General features: G+C 40.6%; 1 protein-coding gene across 8 annotated transcripts in view; it reads left to right on the top strand.

The window, feature by feature from the left end:
- The window catches only part of TTLL7 (tubulin tyrosine ligase like 7), a 104,891-nt gene that overhangs the window by 14,964 nt on the left and 66,971 nt on the right, over positions 1 to 22,956 (top strand). For 2 of the 8 annotated variants that reach the window (XM_042463365.1, XM_042463362.1), the window contains exons 1-3: positions 10,388 to 10,796; positions 19,887 to 20,018; positions 22,474 to 22,595. In XM_042463365.1, the coding sequence (XP_042319299.1) occupies positions 10,763 to 10,796; positions 19,887 to 20,018; positions 22,474 to 22,595 (288 nt within the window). In that variant the 5' untranslated portion in view covers positions 10,388 to 10,762. Of the gene's footprint in view, positions 1 to 10,385; positions 10,797 to 19,047; positions 19,226 to 19,886; positions 20,096 to 22,473; positions 22,596 to 22,956 lie in introns of those variants that run through there. The other 6 variants (XM_042463363.1, XM_042463364.1, XM_042463369.1 and 3 more) reach the window with 6 other exon arrangements.

Below are 22,956 nucleotides of genomic sequence, written 5' to 3'. Positions count from 1 at the left end.
AGGCAGAGGAGATTAAAATGGGTATGCAAAGAAGGATGCATTATCTGTTTCCTTATCTGCTGAAAAAAAACAACAACCAAGGATGCTTCTAGGAGGATTTAGAGTTTATGTTCAGGCAAAAAATAAAAATGGAGTGTTGGACTTGTTTTGTACATGCTCAGCATAACCTTGCATATGCCTATCTAGAAGTAAGGTTTGTTGGATTCATTGAGGCTGGCTTCAGGTAAGTGGTTATACAGGTGTAGCTTCAGTCTTGTGAAATGCTGAATTCAAGTAGAGATGTGCCTGGAAGGGTGTGGGAGACTGTTTTGCTGTAAAATGGGCAAGCAGAAGGAGACAGTTCACCCTCTACCAGTTGCATAGTTATTCTTTAGTTTATATTGCATGTTAATTTGCAGAGTATTTCCAGCTCATCCTTACAACATGTGGTAGGCTATACCCACCATTTGATTTGTTTATTTAAGGTATGTTTTTTTAAATTGTGAATTGTTTAATTGTTATTTGGGAGGGTGGGATACGGGGATTTGGGATTGTACAATTTTAACTTGTAAGGCGCCCAGTTGTCTCTAGAGGTGATGATGAATGAGGGTGAGTGCTCCATGGGTGTAGTATAGATTGCTGCCATGCTGCAGAATTAATGCAGTTTGACACTTCTTTAACTGTCTTGGTCCATAATATGGACTCCCGGGATTTGTAGTGGCACCCGAGCTCTCGACAGAGAAAGTAAATATCTCACAAAACTAGAAATGCCTAAAACCCTAGCTTGAGCCATGGCAGTTAAGTGGTGCCTAACTGCAATGGTCATAAATCCAGGTCTTTCTAGTGACTGATAATTTCTTCTTTGGCTTGCCTTGGTTCCACTGTCACTGCTGGTCTAAAAACATTCCTTCCTAATATTTTATTGGGGGCAGTTGATATTACAGTGTTTAGTGTTATCAGATGCAGTCTTGTGGCTGACTTTGCTGTGTTTTTATATGTCTCTGATGAGTTTATATGCATTTCTGTTGGATAAGACACCTCTACTTTCTCATATACTGCTAATGTGTTGAAGGGATCTCTCATTTTGATGCTTCCATCAGTTTCAGGAGCGCATTCCTGTATGGAAGAAGCTAATCAGAGGAAAAATTCTGTATCTCTGGTTCCAATGTCTATTTGTAACTTAATTCAAAGTACATGTGATCAAAACAACTGGATGATGTTCTTCGCTGTTCATTCTTTAATTTCCTCCCACTTTTCAGGCTTCAAATTGTATTCCTCTGGGGCGGGATCTGTCAAAACCTGTTTATTGTAAACCATCATATTCAAGTTGACATTGTATTATTGGTTGATAGTTTTCAGTTTCTCAGTTCTGAAATGGCCCAATCCCTTCAGGGGTAGGGAGAGAAGGCACCCATAAGAAAATAATAGAAAAATAAATTTGCCAAGCACTTAGAAGTGATAATTTATTAGGCCTACTGCTTGTGAGTGAAAAAAAAATAATCTATGTGTGGCAAAGTAATTGTGAAACAAAAGGTTACCTCTGCTATTGTTCCCATGCCACTTCTTCTAGTAATCCCTTGCCCCATACTCTCCACTGAATTACTCCAACAGCACAGATGGTGAAAGAGCTTTGTAAATACAGTGGAGTGGATGTGTGTGTGTAAGATTTTCCTGGGCTACATATTAGAATAGGAGCACTAGAATATTTTTGCAATTAAGAATTTATTTTTAGTTTTACTTTACTATCTAAATAGGAAACACACACGCACATGCACCAACTATTTCCAAATCTGGAGAAGGGGTATTTTTACCTGACTAGTCTCTAGTGGATCCTTCTATAATCATCACAAACTTAGTAGTGTGATTATCATCAACATCATGTCAGCATACATAACTTATTAGTTGTTTGCTTTATTCCTAGTTCTGAAATATAATTATATTTTGCATGAGTGATATGTGACTTTTGATTTGTGTCATAGGCCCTTTACAGATGGGCGTTATAGTATGTACTCTGTACGTACTAGGGTTGCCTGGGGGCATCTCTTTCAGACGCCCCCAACTCTAGTATATACAGGGTACGTACAAAATGGCTGCACCCATTCTACATGGGCTCCGCCATTAGGACGTCACGGCCGCGCTGCCTCCAAATGTGACATCCTGGTGCCATGGAAGGGCGCTTGTGGCGTCCTTTCCACGGTGCTGGAAACGGAGCTCCTTCCTGGGTTTGTGTCACTGGCGCAGCATTTACACGGCTGTGCCAGCGACACAAAGGAGAAAGGGGCCGAACAGCCCTTTTCTCCCTTTCCCTGCTGTGTCGGGGTGTCCTTGGGGCTTGAAGCCCCAAGGATACCCCTTTCCAGGCTGCTGGGGAAGTGGCCTTTTGCCACTTCCGCACTGCCTGGAAAAGCGGTGGATCGGGGCCTCAGGGCTGCCGCTGTGGAAAGGGGCGGGTACAGGCCACCCCAAAGGGGTGGTCTGTAAACTGCCATAGTTAATTCCTCTGCTCTAGCAGTGAAGCAGCATCATGGGTTCTGGACATTTGAGAATATGGACAAGAAATTCAGCTGCAGTTGACTGATTTATTTTCAAAAGTATTTTTACCCCGTTTCTCAAACAAAAAGGCTCCCAAATTTTAAAAGGTAGCCTTTCTTTGCAGAGGACTGAAGCAATGTAAAAAGAAAGAAATAAGGACAGGGAGAAAAATGGAAATAGCTCTGGTGCCACAATAAATTATAATTTCCAGGATTCTTTAGCATTCAGCCAGAGCAGTTAAAGCGGTCTCAAACTGGATTTTTTCTGCAGTGTGTTTTGGACCTATATCTCATGCATGCATATGAAATGAGTTGGTGATGGAAGGAAGGTTCCTAGGGCCCTTTTATACCATGATATGTGGCCATATGTTTCCACTTTAATTTTTATGGTTATTTCCTATGGAATCTTGTGGCTTGTAGTCTTTTCAGCTGGGCTGGTCAAATGATTTTGAGTCTGATCTCATCTCTCTTTCAGTTAATGCCCCCATGGAATGGCCAGTAGTGATGAGCCATTTGTTTCTTCAATAGCTGTAGTTTAACTTGGGGTATTTTCTGAAATGTTATTACTTTGGACATTACTGCAGGAAGGTGCTTTAGCACTTTATTTTCACGATTCATATTCATGTGAAAATAGCAGTATTAAAACACTTCTTTCTGCACTTCCCTGTTAATAGCATGGCAGTCCTGCCTTGGTAGCAAATGATTATAGTCTCATTTTTTTCACACAGTATATGTTGACATTGCCCTCCTCTCCTTTTTTTCCTCATCCCCACATGAAGAGCTTCTTTCTTCATCTCTATACTGGAAACATAGTGACAGGAGAGGGAGAGAAAGTGTGCTGTTGCAGTTATGCCCGGTTTGGACTGTGTGATTTCTGAAATGTTGGGACTGCAGCAGCAATGACCATTCATTTATAGGCAATCATGGAAAAACAGTGATATCGATTCATGGGTATTCTCCATTAATGAAAAGTAGTGCCACACTAAAGCTCAGATGACAGGACATATACAGAAGAGAAACAATGTTGTGTGATAATAAGTGGAAACAGACCCAGCCATTACACTTTAATTCCATTTTCAGAACCTTGTGAGGTAATGTCCTTTTAACTGTGCAGTTACCAGAAGCCTTTTTACATTACTTGATATTATGATTCCATTTTAACTGTGATGGCTGTATACTTCCTGTGGAATCCTGGGACTGGTGGTTTGGTGAGGCACTAGAACACATCCCTAAAACACATCTCTAAAATCCAAATCCCAGGATTCCATGGGATGCAACCATCACAGTTGAAGTGGAATCATAGTGCTATAATCGAGTAGTGTGAAAGATCTCTGTGGTCTAAAACACACGGCAGGAATAATCCAGTTTGAGACTACTTTAACTGCACTGGCTCAATGCTAGGGAATCCAGGGAACTGTAATTTTGTGAGCTATTTTAGCATTCTCTGAGAGGTCTGGTACCAGAATAAACTACAATTCCCAGGATTCTCTAGCACTCAGCCAGTGCAGTTAAAGCAGTCTCAAATTGGATTTTTTCTGCAGTGTGTTTTGGACCTACATCTCATGCATGCAAATTTAATGGGCTGGTGATGGAAGGAAGGTTCCTAGGGCCCTTTTACACTATGAAATGCGGCCACGTGTTTCCATTTTAATTCCCATGGTTATTTCCTATGGAATCCAGGGGCTTAGTGGGGAGACACTAAGAGCTCTCTGGCTGGGAATTCTAAATAATCACCCCAAATTGCAAATCCCAACATAAGATGTTGCCATAGCAGTCAAAGTAGAATCATAGCACTATAATTGTGTAGCATTAAGGGGCTCCTGATATTGTACTTTTAAAAATCTTTTTTTGTAATTGTGCTCTTTTTGTAATCTTTTTGTATTGTCCTTGTGCTTCTTCCAATTTGTTACCACAACGAAAACACCGAGGAGGAAAAGGTGAAATAGCTGTACACTGTTCAGCACTGATAGCTGTCTGGCTTAAATCATCCATTGTCTGGCAGGGAGTATTTACTTTCTTCACTGTCTCTAAAGTTCACCAGTATCAGCAAAACAATAGTGATGCTTATGAAGTTTTCCCAAGGCTATGGAAACAGGTTTCAGGACATTCACCATATGCTTTATTTTTCTTTGATCCAAGCCTAGCTTGCCATTTGTGTTTCCTGTTGTGACTTTCAGTAAAAATTGTCATCAAATGGAAAACAAGCCCATGCCGACACATTGCCCTTAAAGTCAGGTGCAGATTCAAACTGTGTATCATGTGAGGGAAAGGAGTCCTTTTGCTTTCTACAAATATGCTCACATAGGTTGTAGTTAATTTGCAACTTTGGCATGTTTTATTACTGCAGGGTTGATTTTTAACGAGACTTCAGTATACAGGTGTGAATATCTCAATGCAAATTACACGTCTGAGGTGCTGAATGTTAGCCACAAGGCACCTGCTTTTTTGAAATGCAGGTAGATGTAGCAAGAATAGGGAAGGATTGATCTTTGTTTGGAAGCGCATAAAGAAGATAGAAGGATTTAAAAAATCACACAAGCTGTGTTCACCTTTCCTGTGCTACCTGAGGATTCATGTTTGATGGCTAAAAAAAATGGGACACAGACTTTGTATCCAAAGACTGAGGATACATCAGATACATCAGTTTCCAGATGAGTAGCTTTGTAAATTTGTTGCAGCAATGCAACACAATACCTTGTGGCACATTACAAACTATCAGATTTATTCAGGCATGGATTACTGCAGGAGTAGGAAGCTGTAGGAACCAGTTTTTGCTTTTGTGTCCCCCTACAGGCCATGCCTGTGTATCTAGGAGTGCCAGAAGTAACACTGTGAAATTTCTGGTGACTTTTTGGTTTTTTTTAAAGGTGTTGGGGGTTTCTGGGACAGTAATTAAGGCACAGCCAGCCCTCCATATTTACAGATTCTTTCTCCATGGAGTCAATAATCCACAGTTTGAACATATTTCAATAAAATAAAATGAATAAAATCCAAAACACAAGTCTTGATTTTGCCATTTTATGAAAAGGAAATCATTTTACTACACTATTGTATTTTATAGGACTTGAGCATCCACAGATTTTGGTATCCACAGTGAGTCCTAGATACCAAGGGCCCATTGTACCTTAAAGTAGCAGTTGTGGTGAATTTTGTTTCATTTTGGGAAGAAAACTCCATCCTCAATATCAACCCCCCAAATTTAATTTTTGATGGGTTCTGGGCATGTCCAGAGGGACATTGGAAGCTGCGACGGTGAGGCTTGTGACTGCATGCAGTACACAGGCCACATTTCCCCCGTCTTGGATTATACTCCACATCATAAGATGAAGGAAGTGCTGAGTTGCAAGTATATGTGGGTATGGTTGTGGGGACTGTAAACCGTGAGGTCACAGGAAATGACATCCTGAAAGTCCAGGCAGTGATGATTGTATTAATGGTGGCCATTCATGGAGCAGTTGCTGGTGGTAACACAGGGCCTGTACAGACAGGCCAAAACAAAACTGCTTCGGGTCTCTTTGGAGATATGCTATTAAAATGATGCATGTGTCCTAAGAATCCGGAAGCCATGCCAAAGCCATGCTGCAGTGCTAAGGACTGGAATGTGGCTTTGGTGCAGCTTGTGGACTCTTGGGCAGGATACAAACCGCCATATAGTACGTATTGTATACGTACTAGGGTTAGGAAGGGGCGGTGCTTCCGCACCCCCCTAACCCTAGTACGTATACAATACGTACAAGATGGCGGCACCCCTTCCACATGGGCGCCGCCATCTTTACGTACTGGACACATAGCGTCCAGACGTGTCACAGCACCTATGATGTCGCAAATGCGCCAGCGGCGCTTTGCGACGTCATCAGTGCGCCGTGGAAAGAAGCTCCAAAATGGAGCTTCTTTTTTGCTCCGCGCGGGAGCCGCGCGGTTTGGCTGCTGCGGCTCCCGTGCGGAGCAAATGGCGCCGGCGGGGGACCGCCGCAAAGCAGCGGTTTGTATCTCGCCTTTGAGTGCATGCATCATTTAAACAGGATACCTCCAAAGTGACCCGAAGCAGCTTTATTTTTGGCCTGTCTGTATGAGGCCATAGACACCCTTGCATTGTTGAGCTGATGAACACATGTTCTTCAAAAAGAGTTGTCCTTATTTTAGCTATAGGAGATAGAATTGAATACTTTGTGTTACAGTTCAGGTGCTTGGATTTGTTTGTTTGTTTGTTTGTTTGTTTGTTTTTTGCAGTATGTCTCTGAAGTATATTTTTTCAAGAACAGGCATTTTAAGATCAGTGACATAAAAGCCTGTGTGGTTCAACCATCCCCTGCTATCATAACACTGCTATTTTTACTGCCAAAATCTGGGCAATTCAATTTTTTGTATAAAGGCGTAGAATGCCACATGGACATTGCTTGGAGAGGAAGGCTTACATCATTCTGCAAGATGAGCAAGCATGAATGATGTTATTAGGTCATGTAACAATGCTGTAAGAGAAGATACAGGGACAGTGTGGTGGTATCTGAGTTTGTCATAAGGTCTGGTTCCTGTATCTGTGTCTCTGTTACATGATGGGCTGTTGCTGATGAGCAGCCGTTTCTAGATTAGGGACATTTTTGGTGCAAGTATAGGTCTCCCAACCTTGTGAGGAATGGATGTGCAGGATGAACTGTTGATTACTAATGATACTTTTACATGTGAAATGATGATAGCTGCAACCAGTAATCTTGGGCGGGATACAAACCGCCATATAGTACGTATTGTATACGTACTAGGGTTAGGAAGGGGCGGTGCTTCCACACCCCCCTAACCCTAGTACATATACAATACATACAAGATGGCGGCGCCCCTTCCACATGGCGTCCAGATGTGTCGCGGCGCCTATGATGTCGCGAATGCGCCAGCGGCGCCTCGTGACATCATCAGTGCGCTGTGGAAGGAAGCTCCGAAATGGAGCTTCTTTTTTGCTCCGCGCGGGAGCCGCGCGGTTTGGCTGCTGCAGCTCCCACGCAGAGCAAATGGCGCCGGCGGGGGACCGCCGCAAAGCGGCGGTTTGTATCCCGCCTTTGTCTTCTTTCCTGGGATCTGTCTTGTAGTAAGACTGGTTATCAGTCTGGCTTTGTTAATCAGTTTATTTTTATTTTTTTAAACTTTGTTGACTAGATATTGTAGTCTGAGAAATGCCTGATCAAAGTTCACCAGTATTAGGGTGAGTCTTTGGCTGCATCTACACTACAGAATGAATGCCGTTTGACACCACTTTAACTGCCATGTCTCAATGCTATGGCATTGTGGGATCTGTAATTTTGTGAGATAGTTAATCTTCTCTGTCAAAGACCCCTGGTGCTACAACAAACTACACATTCCAGGAGTCTATAGGATGGTGCCTTGACATTTAAAATGATATTAAACTGCATCAATTCTGTAGTGTGGATACAATACACATCCACAGCCTCAGTCTATGGTTGTATCTTAGAGCTTAGCAAATGAAAATGGACTTCGTGGTATTTAGGATGGAAGGTGGAAATTTGGAAGTACATATAGCAATTAGTCAGTAGGTTTCTGATACAAGGTTTCAGATCAAGATATGTCTTTTGAATAGTTCCACAGTTCTGTCCAGAAAATCCTATTGAAGGGACAACTCAGTTTGATGGTGGGGTTGATAATATTAGCTTCTGAAATCTGGCCACTCAGACATGCTCAGGATGGTAAGCTTGAAAAATAAAGACCCTGCAAATGATTATTTGGAAAGAAGAAGCATAATATAAACCCAAATTTATTGACTGCATATCTCAGGAAATATCCTGCACAGATTTCATGAGAAATCTGCCCAGGGGAGTAGGGTATGTGCCAGTGGTGGATTGGACTGAATATGTCCGGATAAATAAAATGAATTCACTTGTGTTGTGTGAGATCAGCTTCTAATCTGTAAAATACCTGTAATTCTAAAATGTTTGGGCTGTTTTTGTCAGTCCTCTTCATTTGTATTTCCTCTCTCTTTCTGCTGGGTGCAGCACTCACTCCTCTGACAGACTAAATACTATAACCTTCGGAATGTAAATATAATAAAATAATTGAAGAATACAAGCTGACTAAGACAGTCTTGTTTAATATCACAGAAACGGATGTCTACTGTCATCATCCTATCTGAGTAGTTTGTATCATTTATGCCATTATTGTATCCTGAGCTTTTTGTATATTATTATCTGGTCTCTTTGCATGATTGTATTTGTTAATAACTGTTAGGATTGTGGAATCAATTATCTTATGTTAATAATTTGAATAACCATATTTGAACTGCATATTCTTTTTCTTCTGACACTAATACATAGTCATTTTTAAATATAATTTGTTTTGATTATGGTGGCGCAGTGGTTAAATGCCTGTACTGCAGCCATTCACTCAAAACCACAAGGTTGCGAGTTCAAGACCAGCAAAAGGGCCCAAGCTCGACTCAGGCTTGCATCCTTCCGAGGTTGCTAAAATGAGTACCCAGACTGTTGGGGGCAAATTAGCTTACTTGCTAATTAGCTTACTTGCTGTTCACCGCTATGATCTTTGGAATAGCGGTATATAAATAAAACAAATTATTATTATTATTATTATTATTATCATCATCATCGTGTAGTCACACATTTATGTATACTTCATAAACAGTATATTTTAACTATATATTTACTGTATATTCCATGATCTATTTGGAAGGTTATAGTGTATAGTCTGTTTTCTCTGAATTCACAGCTCAGCAGTGAGTAAGAACATGAGGCAGTCATTCATATGCAAAAGCATAACAATGAAACTATAGAGCACAGTGCTTAGAGCATTGTTCAAAGGGATGCTGTGTGGTTCTAGCTGCCACAGTCTGTAGTTGAGCTTGCCAGTCTCTCCTCTTTTTCCTTACAGTGGCAGTGGCTTGCCTATGACGGGGAGGCTGCAGTCTAAGCTGGAAGATGTAAGAGATGCCTAAGGGGATTCTTGGCCATACACTGAGATTGAGGGCCAAACATGGCCCATATCAGTTCCCTTCCTCTGATACATACATACATGTAAACACTTACTCTTTCAACTTGATCCAAAAAGTGAGATGTGCCTGGAAGCAGCCTTTCTCTAGTACAATCAATGCATATGCAAATGACTGTTGAGTAACACATATGTATCTGCATCATGGTACTTGTCTGGCTACCGCTGAACATGCTGCATTAATTGTTGGAAGCACATGGGTAAAAAAGGAGAAAGAAACTTTTTGGGAAAATGCCCTGGGTTGACTATAGCCCCTACAATAGTATCCCCCATGGCTAATCAGGGAGGGGACAATAAATCAAGCATATTGTTACATCTTTGGAAATGTCTGGTGAATAGAGTACATTCCAAGATTTTGCTAGGCTTTCAGTGTAATTGAATTGGTCCTTTCCTGCAGCAATCATCATACTATGTGAGCTTGACAGTTTATAGCAAGACAAGGTCAGAGTTGATATGTAGTATACAGTGGTACCTCGGGATACGAAATACCCAGGTTACGAAATTTCCGGGATACGAAAAAATCCCATTGGAAATAATTGTTCCGGGTTACGAATGTTTTTTCGGGTTACGAAAATTTTTTTGGTGCTTTTCGGCGCTATTTCACACAGAATCGCGGCTTTTCCCCATTAGCGCCTATGGCATTTCGGCTTACGAAGGCTTTTCGGGTTACGAAAGCGGCCGCGGAACGAATTAATTTCGTAACCCGAGGGAGCAGTGTACTTTCCAACTACCACAATTTGTTAGGGACAGTCTCAGTTAATCTTCTGTCATCCCACTTTTCCAGCTATTTTAAAAATGTCTCAATTTCTCTCTCCTCTTCCGATTTCCCCCTTTGTTCTCAGCTTATGTGTTTTTCTTCTGGTGGCTTGACTGCATTCTCATGTTGCTTGGCCACATATGTCCTGGTTTACATCTGTGAAATGTTGGAGAATGTGATATAGTGAAAGTTGCTGCTCTAAAAACTGGGGGCCCTTTAGAAACACAGGATGCTGCCTTATACTGAGTCGGTCCTTCTATTTCAGTAGTGTCAGCTCTAACCAGCAGGAGTGGCTCTCCAGGGTTTAGGCAGTATTTCTTTTACTGTATTAGCCTCATGTGGAGATATATTTGAGATATATATTGGAGATCTCTGGTACTCCCTTTGGTCTCCCATCCAAGCACTAATCACCAGGCCTGGCCTTGTTTAACTTCTGCCATCTCATGAACCCTAGGTATATTCGGGGTGGTCATCTTAAAAAATCCAGTTGGGAATGCACGCCTTGAAAATGGACTGCCTTGGAAGAAGTAAGTGTTGTATACTGTACATCCAAATTTAGCCACTTTTATGTTTTGACAGTTAACATTTAGAAGCCTTACTCCAGCATTCTTCTGTTATGATTACATTAGCGCACACTGTTTCTTTCTGTCTTTATCCTTGGAAGGACATTTGTGGGTATTTTTAGCATCTAAGAGCAAGCAGAGTTATAAACCCATTGTGGAAGTTTCCCATTTCCCTGCTCTGTAGTAAGTGCTCATGACCTGCTGGATGCTATGCTTTTGCATTGAGTGCTAGGCGGCAGGCTGCGGATGTGTAACAGGCCCCCTTACACCAGGATATGCTGCTAGCAGTCCTACTCTGGATGCTGTTGCAGTTCTTTACATATTAGACTTTTAAAATACAGCTGGACTGTCAATGGTAGCATAACTCCCCATTCTAGATATATGCAGACTGTGACAAATTACCTTTTTGGACAATAATCCCTAGATGTGTATGATTCTGGAAGTTTAAACTCAAAAGGTAATGCTTCCAAACTGTGAATTTATGCCCATTTATTACTAAAAGGCAAGGCTGTACTTCTAATTTAACAGGTGGAGCCCTGTGAAAAATTTCACAGCTGAAGAGAGGAAAATTGCTGTCAGGAGAAGAGCATGCTTCATTGCATTTTGGGACACAGAAGCCAAGCTGCCTTCGGGCTTATGTTAGCAGGGAAAGCAGAGAAAAAGTTAATATTAGTATAATAAATTAAGATGGTTATTGTGAGGGGCTTAATACAGAGGTAGTGACAACATCCAATTCATACTGGATATATGCTAATTTATAATAGCATTTTTGTTATAAATTATATACAGAAATACTATCACATAAAAAAGCTTAGTTACTAGACAGATGTCTAATTTATGAATAGTCTATGAAATCTAACATTGATTTTATAGTTAATATTCGTAGATACTGTTACGTGTTTTAATAATTAGAAATGTTTCTATTTTGAAATAATTAAACAACTCCCCCCTCCCCAAAAGCAATTTCATCTCAAATAAAGGACACCAGTATGCTACAAAGGACCTGGAGGGGGGGGGGGAAGGCTGTCTCCCATCTCCTAAAAGCACAAAACTAATATAGTTTCATCATATGGAATCCTAACATTTCTAGTTTTACATGGTCTTTAGCCTCTGCCATCTCTCATGCCCCACCAAACTACAAATCCCAGGTTTCTGTAGTAGGATGCAGCCATGGCTCTTAAAGTGGTGTCAAACTGCAATATTCCTACAGCATAGATGTGCTGTAAGTGATGGATGGTGGTGGCAGTGGGCAATTTAGAAATGTAAATTCTATTGAGGGGAGCAAAGATCCAAATCCAGCTATTACTTCTATACAAAGTAAACCTCTTGAAAGCTAAGTAAACAGTTATGTAAATCCTATTGTTTCAAACGGCCTACTCAGTTTGGGACTAGGATTTAGGTTGAAAACATTACTACCACACAGAGACATAAATGTGTGCATGCAACTCATGTTCCCCTTGAGCTGGAATAAGTGGCTTTGGCCTTTGCTCTGCTTAAAATTACCCTTTTAGTCATTATGGTACAATGGCTTTTGGCTAAAACTTTTGAAGGGGTATAAAATCTAAACAGCATTATAATCTAGAACATAATAAAGTTTCCTCGAAAAAAACCCAAACCCACAACTCTCCCAGAATGCTTCCAGTGGCCAAAATGCCTGGTGGAGTATTGGTTTAAAAATTAAAAATTAACTTTACAAAGCTCTGTTCTGATCTGTACGTTGGTCCAGGAGCTGTGGATCAGGCCAGTTTGTATCTTGCAAAGAATAGATTCCTCAAGCATCCCTTCTTGAATCTTGTGCAGCTCGGTAGAATGATGGTGAAATGTGGAGTTATGAATGGGCATGCTCCCATGGCTTCAGATTTGTTATTGTGCTGCAGATTGTCAATTCTCCATACGTTGGAAATATCAGATGGAAGGGCAAACTTTTCCTGAAATGAAAGAACCCTGTGGCATCTTGCTACACACAGATGTATATTCTGCAAGCTCTGAACTCCTATTTTAGACACTGAGGATCTATCTGTCTTTAAGAAACTATTTTCCAGATTGTGTTTGTTTCTGAATACTGATTAGTAAACATATTCAGGACAAAATGGTGGTACTAAATTGATAAGTAGTACTAGCAAGGCATATTGAAGAATAGCCATGCCTTGGTCACAGTTTGAAGTTCCTTGAAATTACAAATCTGGTAAACCTTACAATGTTATTGTGCTTATAGCCTTGAGGGACCTGAAAACAAATAGGTAAGAACATATTTTTTTCAGAGGTGTGGATATGCTTGCAATGATCAAGCTATGGTTGAGAAAGCATATTAATTCTAAGCTTCCACTTTCAAGAGAATTGTAATAGCACAGTCTTGTGCATGCCTACTCATGAAGTAAGCATATCTAGGATTTCAGACTACCGATAGGTTCTTTAGCTTCACTTTTGTCAGTCTTGTTCCCAGCACAAACCTAGAAGTAAGGAACTTAATTTATTACAATTTTTGATCTTCCATGCAGTTAGGATTGGCCAGTGAAGCATGCTGGATGTTTATGTTTGGATTGTAGCTTTTGCCTCAATACACAATTTCCGCCATTTCCTTTAATGCACAGCTCTGAGTTAATGTCATGCTTAAATCACCCAATTGTTTAGGGAATAATGTCTTACAACTAAGATCCCAGTATCTGAATATAACACAGTGCCATGAATTCCACACCACCCCCTTGACTTTTCAACCCTTTGTTGAGTTCGTATCTTGAACTGATAGGGATTTAATTAGAATTTTTACCACTTAGTTTACACAAGATACTTAGTACAGCAAAGATGCAAAATACTTTTTATTGTAGAACAAATTTTAAGTAAAGAAAAATAAATGGGCACTTTTTGGTTGAGTAAGTACACGCCACTTTTACTGTGCCATGCCTAAATAATCTGTGGTGTAACCTATTGCACCTAAAAGTCATATACAATTGATCCTCCACATTTGTGCCTTTGACCGTTATGGATTTGGTTATTCACAGATTTGATTAATAAGTTCTCTCTAGGAATGTCAAGGTCTTCCTCAAGGAGCCCTTATGGTGTTGTGTTTAAATGCCAGTACTGCAGCCAGGTTGTGAGTTTGATCCCAGGGCTCCAGGGTTGACTCAGCCTTCTATTCTTTCATAGGTCAGTAAAATGAGTACCCAGTTTGTTGGGGGCAATTAGCTTACACATTGCAAACCCCTTAGAGACTTCTTAAGTCGGTATGAAGTGGTATAGAAATGTAAATGCTATTGCTATTGCTTCCAGCATGATTCTACTAGAAGTTAACCATAGAGTCACACTGGAGGATCTAGAAATTCCTAAAGAAAACAGTTCTCTTGGCATTTTTAACTTCTGGCAGATGTGGACCATAGAGTTGCATTGGAGGACCTAGAGATTCCTAGAGAGATGTTCTCCCATGTTAAAAAAAAGTAGTGGTTTTTTTATTTGCAGTTTTTCCATTTTCATGGGGGTCCTGTGGTTCTAATTCCAGCAAATATGGAGGGCCCACTGTATGTCAGTTGTATTACTCCCTTTGGTGTTACTTGGTGTGGGTGCCCAGAAAGGGCTGTGGTGCATGTGTGTCAGACTGCCCTGTCGTCCCTCCCTCCCGCTGCCTTGCTTGCCTGCCCCTCTGGCTATCCACCCATTGCCCAGCCAGACCACTGCTGAGGGGCACAGTACTGAGGCCTCTAAAGGTCCCATTCAGGGCCTGATGGAGTTGCCTTGCCAGATTCTGAATGGAAGCCACTGGGGGCAGCTTCTGGAGGGTCTGTTCAGTTTCTGGTGTGGCTGCTGAGCAGCCCTATCAGGTGTATCACCCCACCAAGTGTACACCCCCTCTAGTTTGTCACTGGGTGTGGGCAGAATCCCCTGCACCACCTCCTCATGATCCTTTTGTTATATGTTGGTGAATGGGTACATGTATGTGCAGTTGTAGTTATATACAGCCTCACATTACTAGGGAAGAATGGAATAGTTATGTAAGGCATAGAATCTGTTTTGAATGCTTGGGCAATCGAGTATGGGTTCTGCTTGCAGATGCTCTTGTCTTTAATCTGTAGCAATTCCAGGTAGCTCTGAGAAAGACCCCCAGTCTGAAAACTTGGCGAGCTACTGCCACTCAGTGTAAATAACTCAGAACTGATCTGATTCTACACATTTACAGAAAGCAGTTTCATATCTATCCAAGTTTACCTCTCTTTTAACTGACACTGCAGTAAACAAATCTGAATGAGAACCTTCAGGGTACTAGAGATTTTTCAGGATATTGTGCTGGATGGGGTTACACTCCTCCTGAGAGGCTCACAGCTTGGTCAAACTCCTGGACTCAGATCTGTGCCTGGATGCCCAGGTTTTGGCTGAGGCCAGAACTGCATTTCAAGTTAAAATTAGTGCATCAGATGCAGCCTTTTCTTGAGAAGTCAGATCTGGCTACATGCCTTGATTACATCCTGTTTGGACTAATGTAACATGATCTAATTAGGACTGCTTTTGGAAACTGGAAATTTTAGGCGGTCCAAAATTCTGCAGCCAGAATGGTGACCAGGGCTGGTTTCAGGATCATGCGACTCCCCTGTTGAAACAGCTCCATTGGGTAGTGGTCCGTCAAAGTGCTGATTCTGACCTTTAATACTCTGCATGGCTTGGCACTAGACTATCTGAAAGACTAGCTCTTCTTATACAAGCTAGTATGAGTTTTAAGATCTGAAGGGGAGGGCTTTCTCTTAGTCTTACCACCTTCACAAATTTGGTGAGGACTCATGAGGGAGCCATCTCCTCGGGTGCTCTAGGACAGTGGAAAGACTTATGGACAGACTTCCATAAGAAGTCTGGTTGGCCCTCTCCCTGCTCTCTTTCTGTTGGCAGGTGAAGGTATTGTTATTCAGGCAAGCCTTTGAATTTTAATTTTGGAGCAGTAGTGCATGTGTAAAGTAGCATGCTGTATTTTAAAACTTTTACTGGAAATTATGTTTTAAGTGTTTTAAACGTAACCAAACATCCTGTCTAATTTTACCCTTGCTGCAATTAGGGCTATGTGACACACAGGCCAAGTATCATGTCCTTTCCCCATCCTATGGTGATCAGTCTGGGTGACACAGGGCCCAATCCTTGTGAACTGTCGGGACAACATATGGCCAGTTCAGCAATGAACCTGCAGTATACTACCCTTAACATGGCTTTAAAGAGCTCACCTTTTTCTCTGAATCATCCAAGTAAATCTGGAGGAGTCCATAGAGAAATGTTTGCATGGTCAGCTTTTTGCATACGTGTCCCACTGTGTCATATGGCACCACCACCACTAGTACGAGTTGTACTCTTTGAGGTCAGAATGAGGTGTCCAGCCATAAGATTGAGTGCTTCATATTCAGTCAGAGGGAGCAACCACCTGGTGGTGATGGGTGGCACAGTGGGATGCATGTCTGAACAGCCACCTGATGTTGCTCTAGTGCCAAATAGTGGGGGGTTGTCAGGGTATCTTTGGGGCCAGAATACTCCGGACTGCTCCCAGAGTATTCTGGCCCGTGCAGACATGGCCTAGGTGTAGAGCATACAATTTCAACAACAATGAAAGGAAAAACGTTAGTTGCTGTATAATGTTTTATTGTTACATGAGCAACTCATTCTGAACCAACGACAAGTTGAACACAACTATAGGCCCTATCACAGTACACAGTTATAGCACTATGATTCCACTTTAATGGTCATTATGGAGTCCTGGGGTTTCTAACTGATGAGGCACCAGAAGTCTGTTGGCTGAGAATTCTTAAATAGCCCTCCTCTAAACTGCAAACCTCAAAATTCATTGCATGGTTCCATGACAATTAAAGTAGAATTGTACTACAGTACTATAATTGTGTAGAGTGAACAAGCCCCATGATTTTCTTGAATGATACTGAAAGTAATTAAAAATATTTAAACCTTTGGGAAAAATAGGCATAGTGTTTTTTGCATAATGGTTGGTGTATTTGGACTGTGTTCCATGAAAACAATTGATTTTCCTCCTTTCAATTCCTGTGTGTTGAGGTGCACACATAGGAAGACTGTGTGTGCAGGTTGATGCTGGATATGATTCTTTCAGTCCAAAAGGGTCTGCACAGTCTTCTGTAGATATTTTTTCAAACAGCTTTTTCTTGTCATCTTCACATGAAATTGTGTATAGTCCAGAGAAGCTGTTAGGAAAGTGTAGGCTTGTAAGTGTGAGTACAGTCAAGTCCATAATTGGCTAGAAAAGCACTGCAGTTCTCCCAGACATTAAGCACATTTAACACTCTGGTAATTTACTGAACCTGAGACAAAAGTACTGAGTCATTCTCTCAGTGCTTATTGCATTTTTCGGGCTTCTAGAGGCATGGCTTTCCTCCTGTCCTTTTAAGACTAATATTTTATGCATTAGTCACAAACATTGTAAAGCTGCTGTACAGACCTAAGAAGATCACTTATGCTCCAACCAGTGACCTATTTACTTCTGTGTTTTATTTCTCCACAGTGACCAGCCACTTCCCTATGTGATGCTCACAGCAAGATATGAGTTCAATACCAACCTCTTGCTGATGTTCCTGAGCAACTGCTATTGACAGCCATACCCTCCAGTACCTCACAGATGTAAACTAGGGCACATGAGACCAAGCAGCATCAGAGTGGGGTCAAGATGGTTATTAATGAGGAGGAACACACAAGCTAAGAGAGGCTGCAGCAGTTTGCTTTTGCCTTTTGCCTGTACTGGGAAGGGCAAAATTCTGCCCTATCTTTCCCCTGCTATGTTATTTAAGGGAAAATTATTTTTACACTTTGAACTCGGTTTGCAGCACTTGAAGTAAGCTGACTACAAAGGAGGGAAGTTGAAGGAGGAGAGAAAAATGGGAACATTTTAAAAGCAGCTGGAAAAAACAACACAGAGGATTAATGAGAATCATCTCTGCCAAATCAGGACAGTTGGAGGATATGAGAGCCATATTTTCTGTGATACTGGGGGCAATATATAGACATCATGAGTTGCAGTCATTCATGGCCTGTTCTTTCATAAATTGGTCCAATTCCCTTTCAGAGTCTTAAGTTGGTGTCTATGCCTAAATCTTGTTTTAGTGGAGTCCACATTTTAAAAGCTGGGCTGGAAGAAGGTAACGCTATTTTTCCTCTCTCCTAAATCTCTCAACATTTATAACTTCATTGACCCTCTGCTCCTCCTAGTAATTAAACATGGAAGGGTTCATGTAAAGACCTTCTGTGTCCCCTGGATTGCTGTATGTAGCAAATGTGGTAGAGTGGCATATTGTGAACCCTGTGTTCTGTTTTGCTTTTGGTCTTGAATGATCTTTGTTGACTTGATGCAGTGAAAGTGGCAGCTGGCAACTTTTGGGGAAGGATAGGATTTGACGCGCGCGTGTACACATAAAAACGTGTGGAGGAAAGAATACTTAATACATTTGTGGTGTCTTAATAATAAGAGTGCCACAAAAGAATATTTAATACATTTGTTATATCTTTCCTCTGCCATTTTAATGATTACCTTTACAAAAGGCATACATAGGACTAAGAGCACTGTTTCACAAGTAGTTGCAAGATTGGTCTGTACGTTGTGATCCTAAAAATGGCTGTCAGAGAAGACTGACTCATTAGAAACAGTATATGGTTTCTTGGCACATTTCCAACCCGCTGTTTTCATCCTGGATCTAATGTTACCCCATATTTGTAATCCCCAGCCTCCCTTCTGTTTGGAAAAGCAGGAAAAGTTACTAATGGAGGATTTTAATCCATATTGGTAACGAAGATTAGCATAAAACTTGGGGGCATCAGTTGATTCATGCAGTGTGTCAAAACTAAGGCCCAGTCTTGATTTTGCTGGCTGAGGATTCATTTGCTAGTTTTCACCTTTATCTGATTCTAAGCTTTATGAAGTACAGTTGACCCTCCTTTTCCATGGACTTTTTTATCTGTGGATTCAAGCATCCACGGATTGAAAATATTCCAAAATATATAAATTCCAGAAAGCAAACCTTGATTTTGACATTTAATATAAGGGACATCATTTCACTATGCCACTGTTTTTGATGGGACTCCAATGATTTTGGTATCCACAGAGGGCCCTGGAACCAAACCCCAGTAGATACCAAGGGTCCACTCTAGGATTTTTGCATTCTGACAAACACCAGGAATTAGTGTAATAACCTCTTCATAACCATGCATTTGATTCTTTGACTCTCTTCAAATGCAGGCATCTGTTTCTTTTTTGGAACTGGGTTTTGCCACAGTCTTGAACTGACATGGTATGACGACGAGTTTCAGGGGATTGGCTTGCAAGGCCTTTTAAGCTTCCTGAGCGTGTGTGACAGGATTTGGGCTCTGCTATTGTGACTTTCCAGTGATAATGCCATCCTTGCCCAATGAGGGAGGTAGGCTGTTTATTATTAAAACCTTGTATCTTGGTTTTATTTAATAGCTGAGGGCCATTTCAAACATTCTTGCACATGATTTTGCATTGGGTTTCAGTATTCACTCCCATCATCATGCATATGTCCTAATAATTGACATGCTCCACTTTTGTTTTTAAGGCTTTCATATCATCAAAAAAGGCTACTAGGACTAAAATAGCTGGGATTAGATGCTTACTGTTGTACATATATGTATTCTGTGTTGTATGTTTGCACAGTGAGAAAACCATTTGTGGTTTCACAGTTTCACTGTATATGAGATAGTGAATAGGTTGCAGCTTGTTTCAATGTATTTGTAATATATTACTGTCCTAAAGGAAGGATGGGCATCTATTCCCTGTCAATGTTTTTGGCCTGCAACTCCTAACAGCCTTGGCCAGAATAGTCAGTGGTATGAGTTCATGGAAATTCTAGTCCAACAGCATCTGGAGGGTTGCAGTTGTCTATTCTGATCCTAAGCCAGTATTGTAAAGTCACTGTTTTCAAAGGACTGTAATTCTTTATGCATTTTGGTAGGTGTCCCTAAACCATGAAATTAAGTGACTTTCTGTGTTTCTAATTCACTTTAGTACTTTGTGGTAAGTGCATTTTTTTAAAAAACGTTTCTTTCCCCCCTTTACAGATAATCAAGGAAGCTCTTCTCTGAGTTTGCGTTCAAACCTGTCTTTCCAAAGCACAATAAGAAGAAAAGTCAGAGAGAAGAAAAAGCATGGAGCCATCACTGCGAATGTTGCTGGCACAAAATATGAGATTGGTAGCAAGCTCCATATTCTGCTTACCTTACAGCTAATCAAGTGATAAGAATAAAGAAAAATGGATTGAGAAAAGGGAGTTACGTAGCTAATTAAAGCTTATAATTTAAATTACCATAGAGTAAGCTACTAGGGAATGAATTTTTCTTAACCTGCTTTGCTATTATGGTCTAAATACCCCAAAGCAGTGGTTTTCAAACTTTGGGCTTCCAGGTGCTTTGGACTAACTCCTAGAAGCCCCAACTAATTTGATCAAGACTCAGAAATTCTGGGAGCTGAAGCCCAAAACATCTGGAGAACCAAAGTTTTGGAATCACTGCCTTAAAGGCATCAAATTCTGTCTGATCCTGGAAGCTAAGCAGGATCAGCCCTGTTTAGTACTTGGATGGGAGATTGTTAATGATTACCAAGTGCTGTAGGCTATATTTCAGAAGAGGGAACTGGCAAAACCACCTCTAAGTATTCCTTGCCTAAGAACATCCTATGAAATTCATGGGGTCACCATAAGTTGACAGGCAACTTGAAGGTGTGTACGTGCACACACACAGCTATGAAAAAGCTCCAAGTAACCTACTTAATGTATCACATAAAAGTACATCATTCTCACCTTTGCTGTGGAAGTGGTACTTACAGATGCTTTGAACAAATTAATATTTGAGCTTAGAAGCCAGCACCCTAAACTTGTGTTGATTTATGCTTAGTTGAAGCATCACTTGAGGGATGGTAGCCACATCTCCATGCTGGAGCACATGCTTTGTGTGTAGAAGGCTACAGGCCCAGTTCTTGGCATTGCCAGGTAGGTCTGGCAAAAAATTCTGCCTGAAACCCTTGAGAGCTTTTACCAGTAAGTGTGGACTATATTTTCCATACTGACTTAGTATAACTTAATATGACTTTGTATAAAAAAGATGCCTGTGTTCTTGCTTAAAACCTTAGCCCTGGCTCTTTAATAGCTTGCACATTTGCTGAAAAGTGCACGTTAATGGCCTTCTATTGAATCATTACCGCATCTAACATTTAACAGGACTACTCACATTGCATTAATCTCAAAATATTCACCCATTTCACATTAATTTTACACTTGACTTACAAAAGAGCAAGGAGCACGGTTTTTAATTTTTCAAAAAAACTGAGTTGGAGTTTGGCATTTTGCCTTCTGAATTCAGTCACAGGAAATTAGTTCTTAGATTTGGGGCTTATGACAAGGGTGCTATAATCAGTGCTGTCATTTGAATATTGTTCCCATAATCACCATTCAGAGTAAGAACGTCATTATCTGGAGAAGTCATATGGCAAGTATCCAGAAGGCCGGCTTCTGTGGAAGATGTTTATACAAAGTGAAATATGACAGGGTCTTCTGATTTCCCTTTTGCTTCATTGTAAATCTCTTGCATCACTCAGTCAGGGATTATTATTGATTTGTCATTATTTGGGATTTTATTTGCTTTTTTTGTGGGTACGTTGCTTTCCATCATCTATAACTGTGACTTCTCTCCTTACTTTCCTGTTGCAACAGATACAGGTGCTGGAATGGCCAGTGGCAATTCCCAGCTGAAATGGAGCAATCCAAAGTATTGATGTAGAGATAGTCAACCAAAATCTTGTGTGTATATGAACATACACCCATTTGATTGTTTAGTATGAATTCATCTTTGTCTATCAAGTGAACCTTGTAAGACATGCTAGATAATTTTGAGGTCAATGTGTTGCTTCAGAACTGAAATCAGAGATTCATTTGAGATCTACATCAGTGCTTTTCAAAGTCATGATATCTGGATCAGTACTGGCCTTTGAGCCATGAGCTGTTGGCCTGAGGAGACCTTCCAGGAAAGAAGAAAACACATGTAGACAATGGGAGCAATTATGGCACTAGGCCCTGGTACATTCAGAAAAATCGTTGGTTGTCCCTCCACATCAGATGCTATAAGAAGCACTGAATAACTTATTAAATCTAAATAACTTATTACATTGGGAATCAAGCTAGAAGCTCTTATCAGTTCCATTATCAAGCTAATATTTGTTGCTAATCAGTCATAATAAAGCAATACGTAGAATCTGATTTGCAAAACTGAATATTGAACAGCATGAATATTCTTAATTACCTATGTGTTAAATACTTCCATATGACCAAATCACAAAATGTAATGGTCTTTTTTCTGGAAGTCTTATTGTTGTGTGTGTTCAGGTCATTTCCAACATATGGCAACCCTAAGATGGTCCTATCACCGGGTTTTCTTGGCAAGATTTAATCAGAGGTGGGTTTTTTTTGCATTGCCATCTTCTGAGGCTGAGAGAGTTTGACTTGTCCAAGGTCCCTAGTGAGTTTTAATGGCTGAGAGAAGATTTGAATTCCGGTCTCCAGAGTCATAGTCCAACGTTCAAATATTACACCACACTGACTGCCCTGGAAGTCTATATAGCTAATTTAATTTTGTTGTCTTCATTTCTCTATTGCAGTCCGGGTAGTAATAGAAGAGATGGGGTATATCAAGACTCGTGATGAAGACGAGACTGCAAATCTGATTTGGAGTGATTGTGCTGTACAGCAGGAAAAGATTGCTGAGCTCCGAAACTATCAGGTAAGAAAAAGAAAGCACTGAAAAGCACTGGGCACCTTGACTGAGGTTGTAAATGAAGCAATGAAATAAGAGTTCAGAAGCACTTTAGGTAGTAAAATATAAATGTCTTTAGTTCATGTTGCCTGAGAAATCTATCTTGTTCTCAGGTATTTAGTTCTCCACAGGTAAATTACTTTGGCTATACTCCAGGAAGAGCATTTAGTTTTATTTGGTGCAGCATTGAGTGGATTTTAGGCCTTTAGGAGACTTTTCTAATGTGATCCTCATTTATTGTTTTTGTAAATGTACAGTGCTATATAAATAAGGCTTAATAATAATAATAATAATAATAATAATAATAATAATAATAATAATAATATTT

This window comes from Sceloporus undulatus, chromosome 4 (genome assembly GCF_019175285.1).
Source record: "Sceloporus undulatus isolate JIND9_A2432 ecotype Alabama chromosome 4, SceUnd_v1.1, whole genome shotgun sequence".
Taxonomy (NCBI): Eukaryota; Metazoa; Chordata; class Lepidosauria; order Squamata; family Phrynosomatidae; genus Sceloporus; species Sceloporus undulatus.
This window is presented reverse-complemented; position numbering and strand designations above follow the sequence as displayed.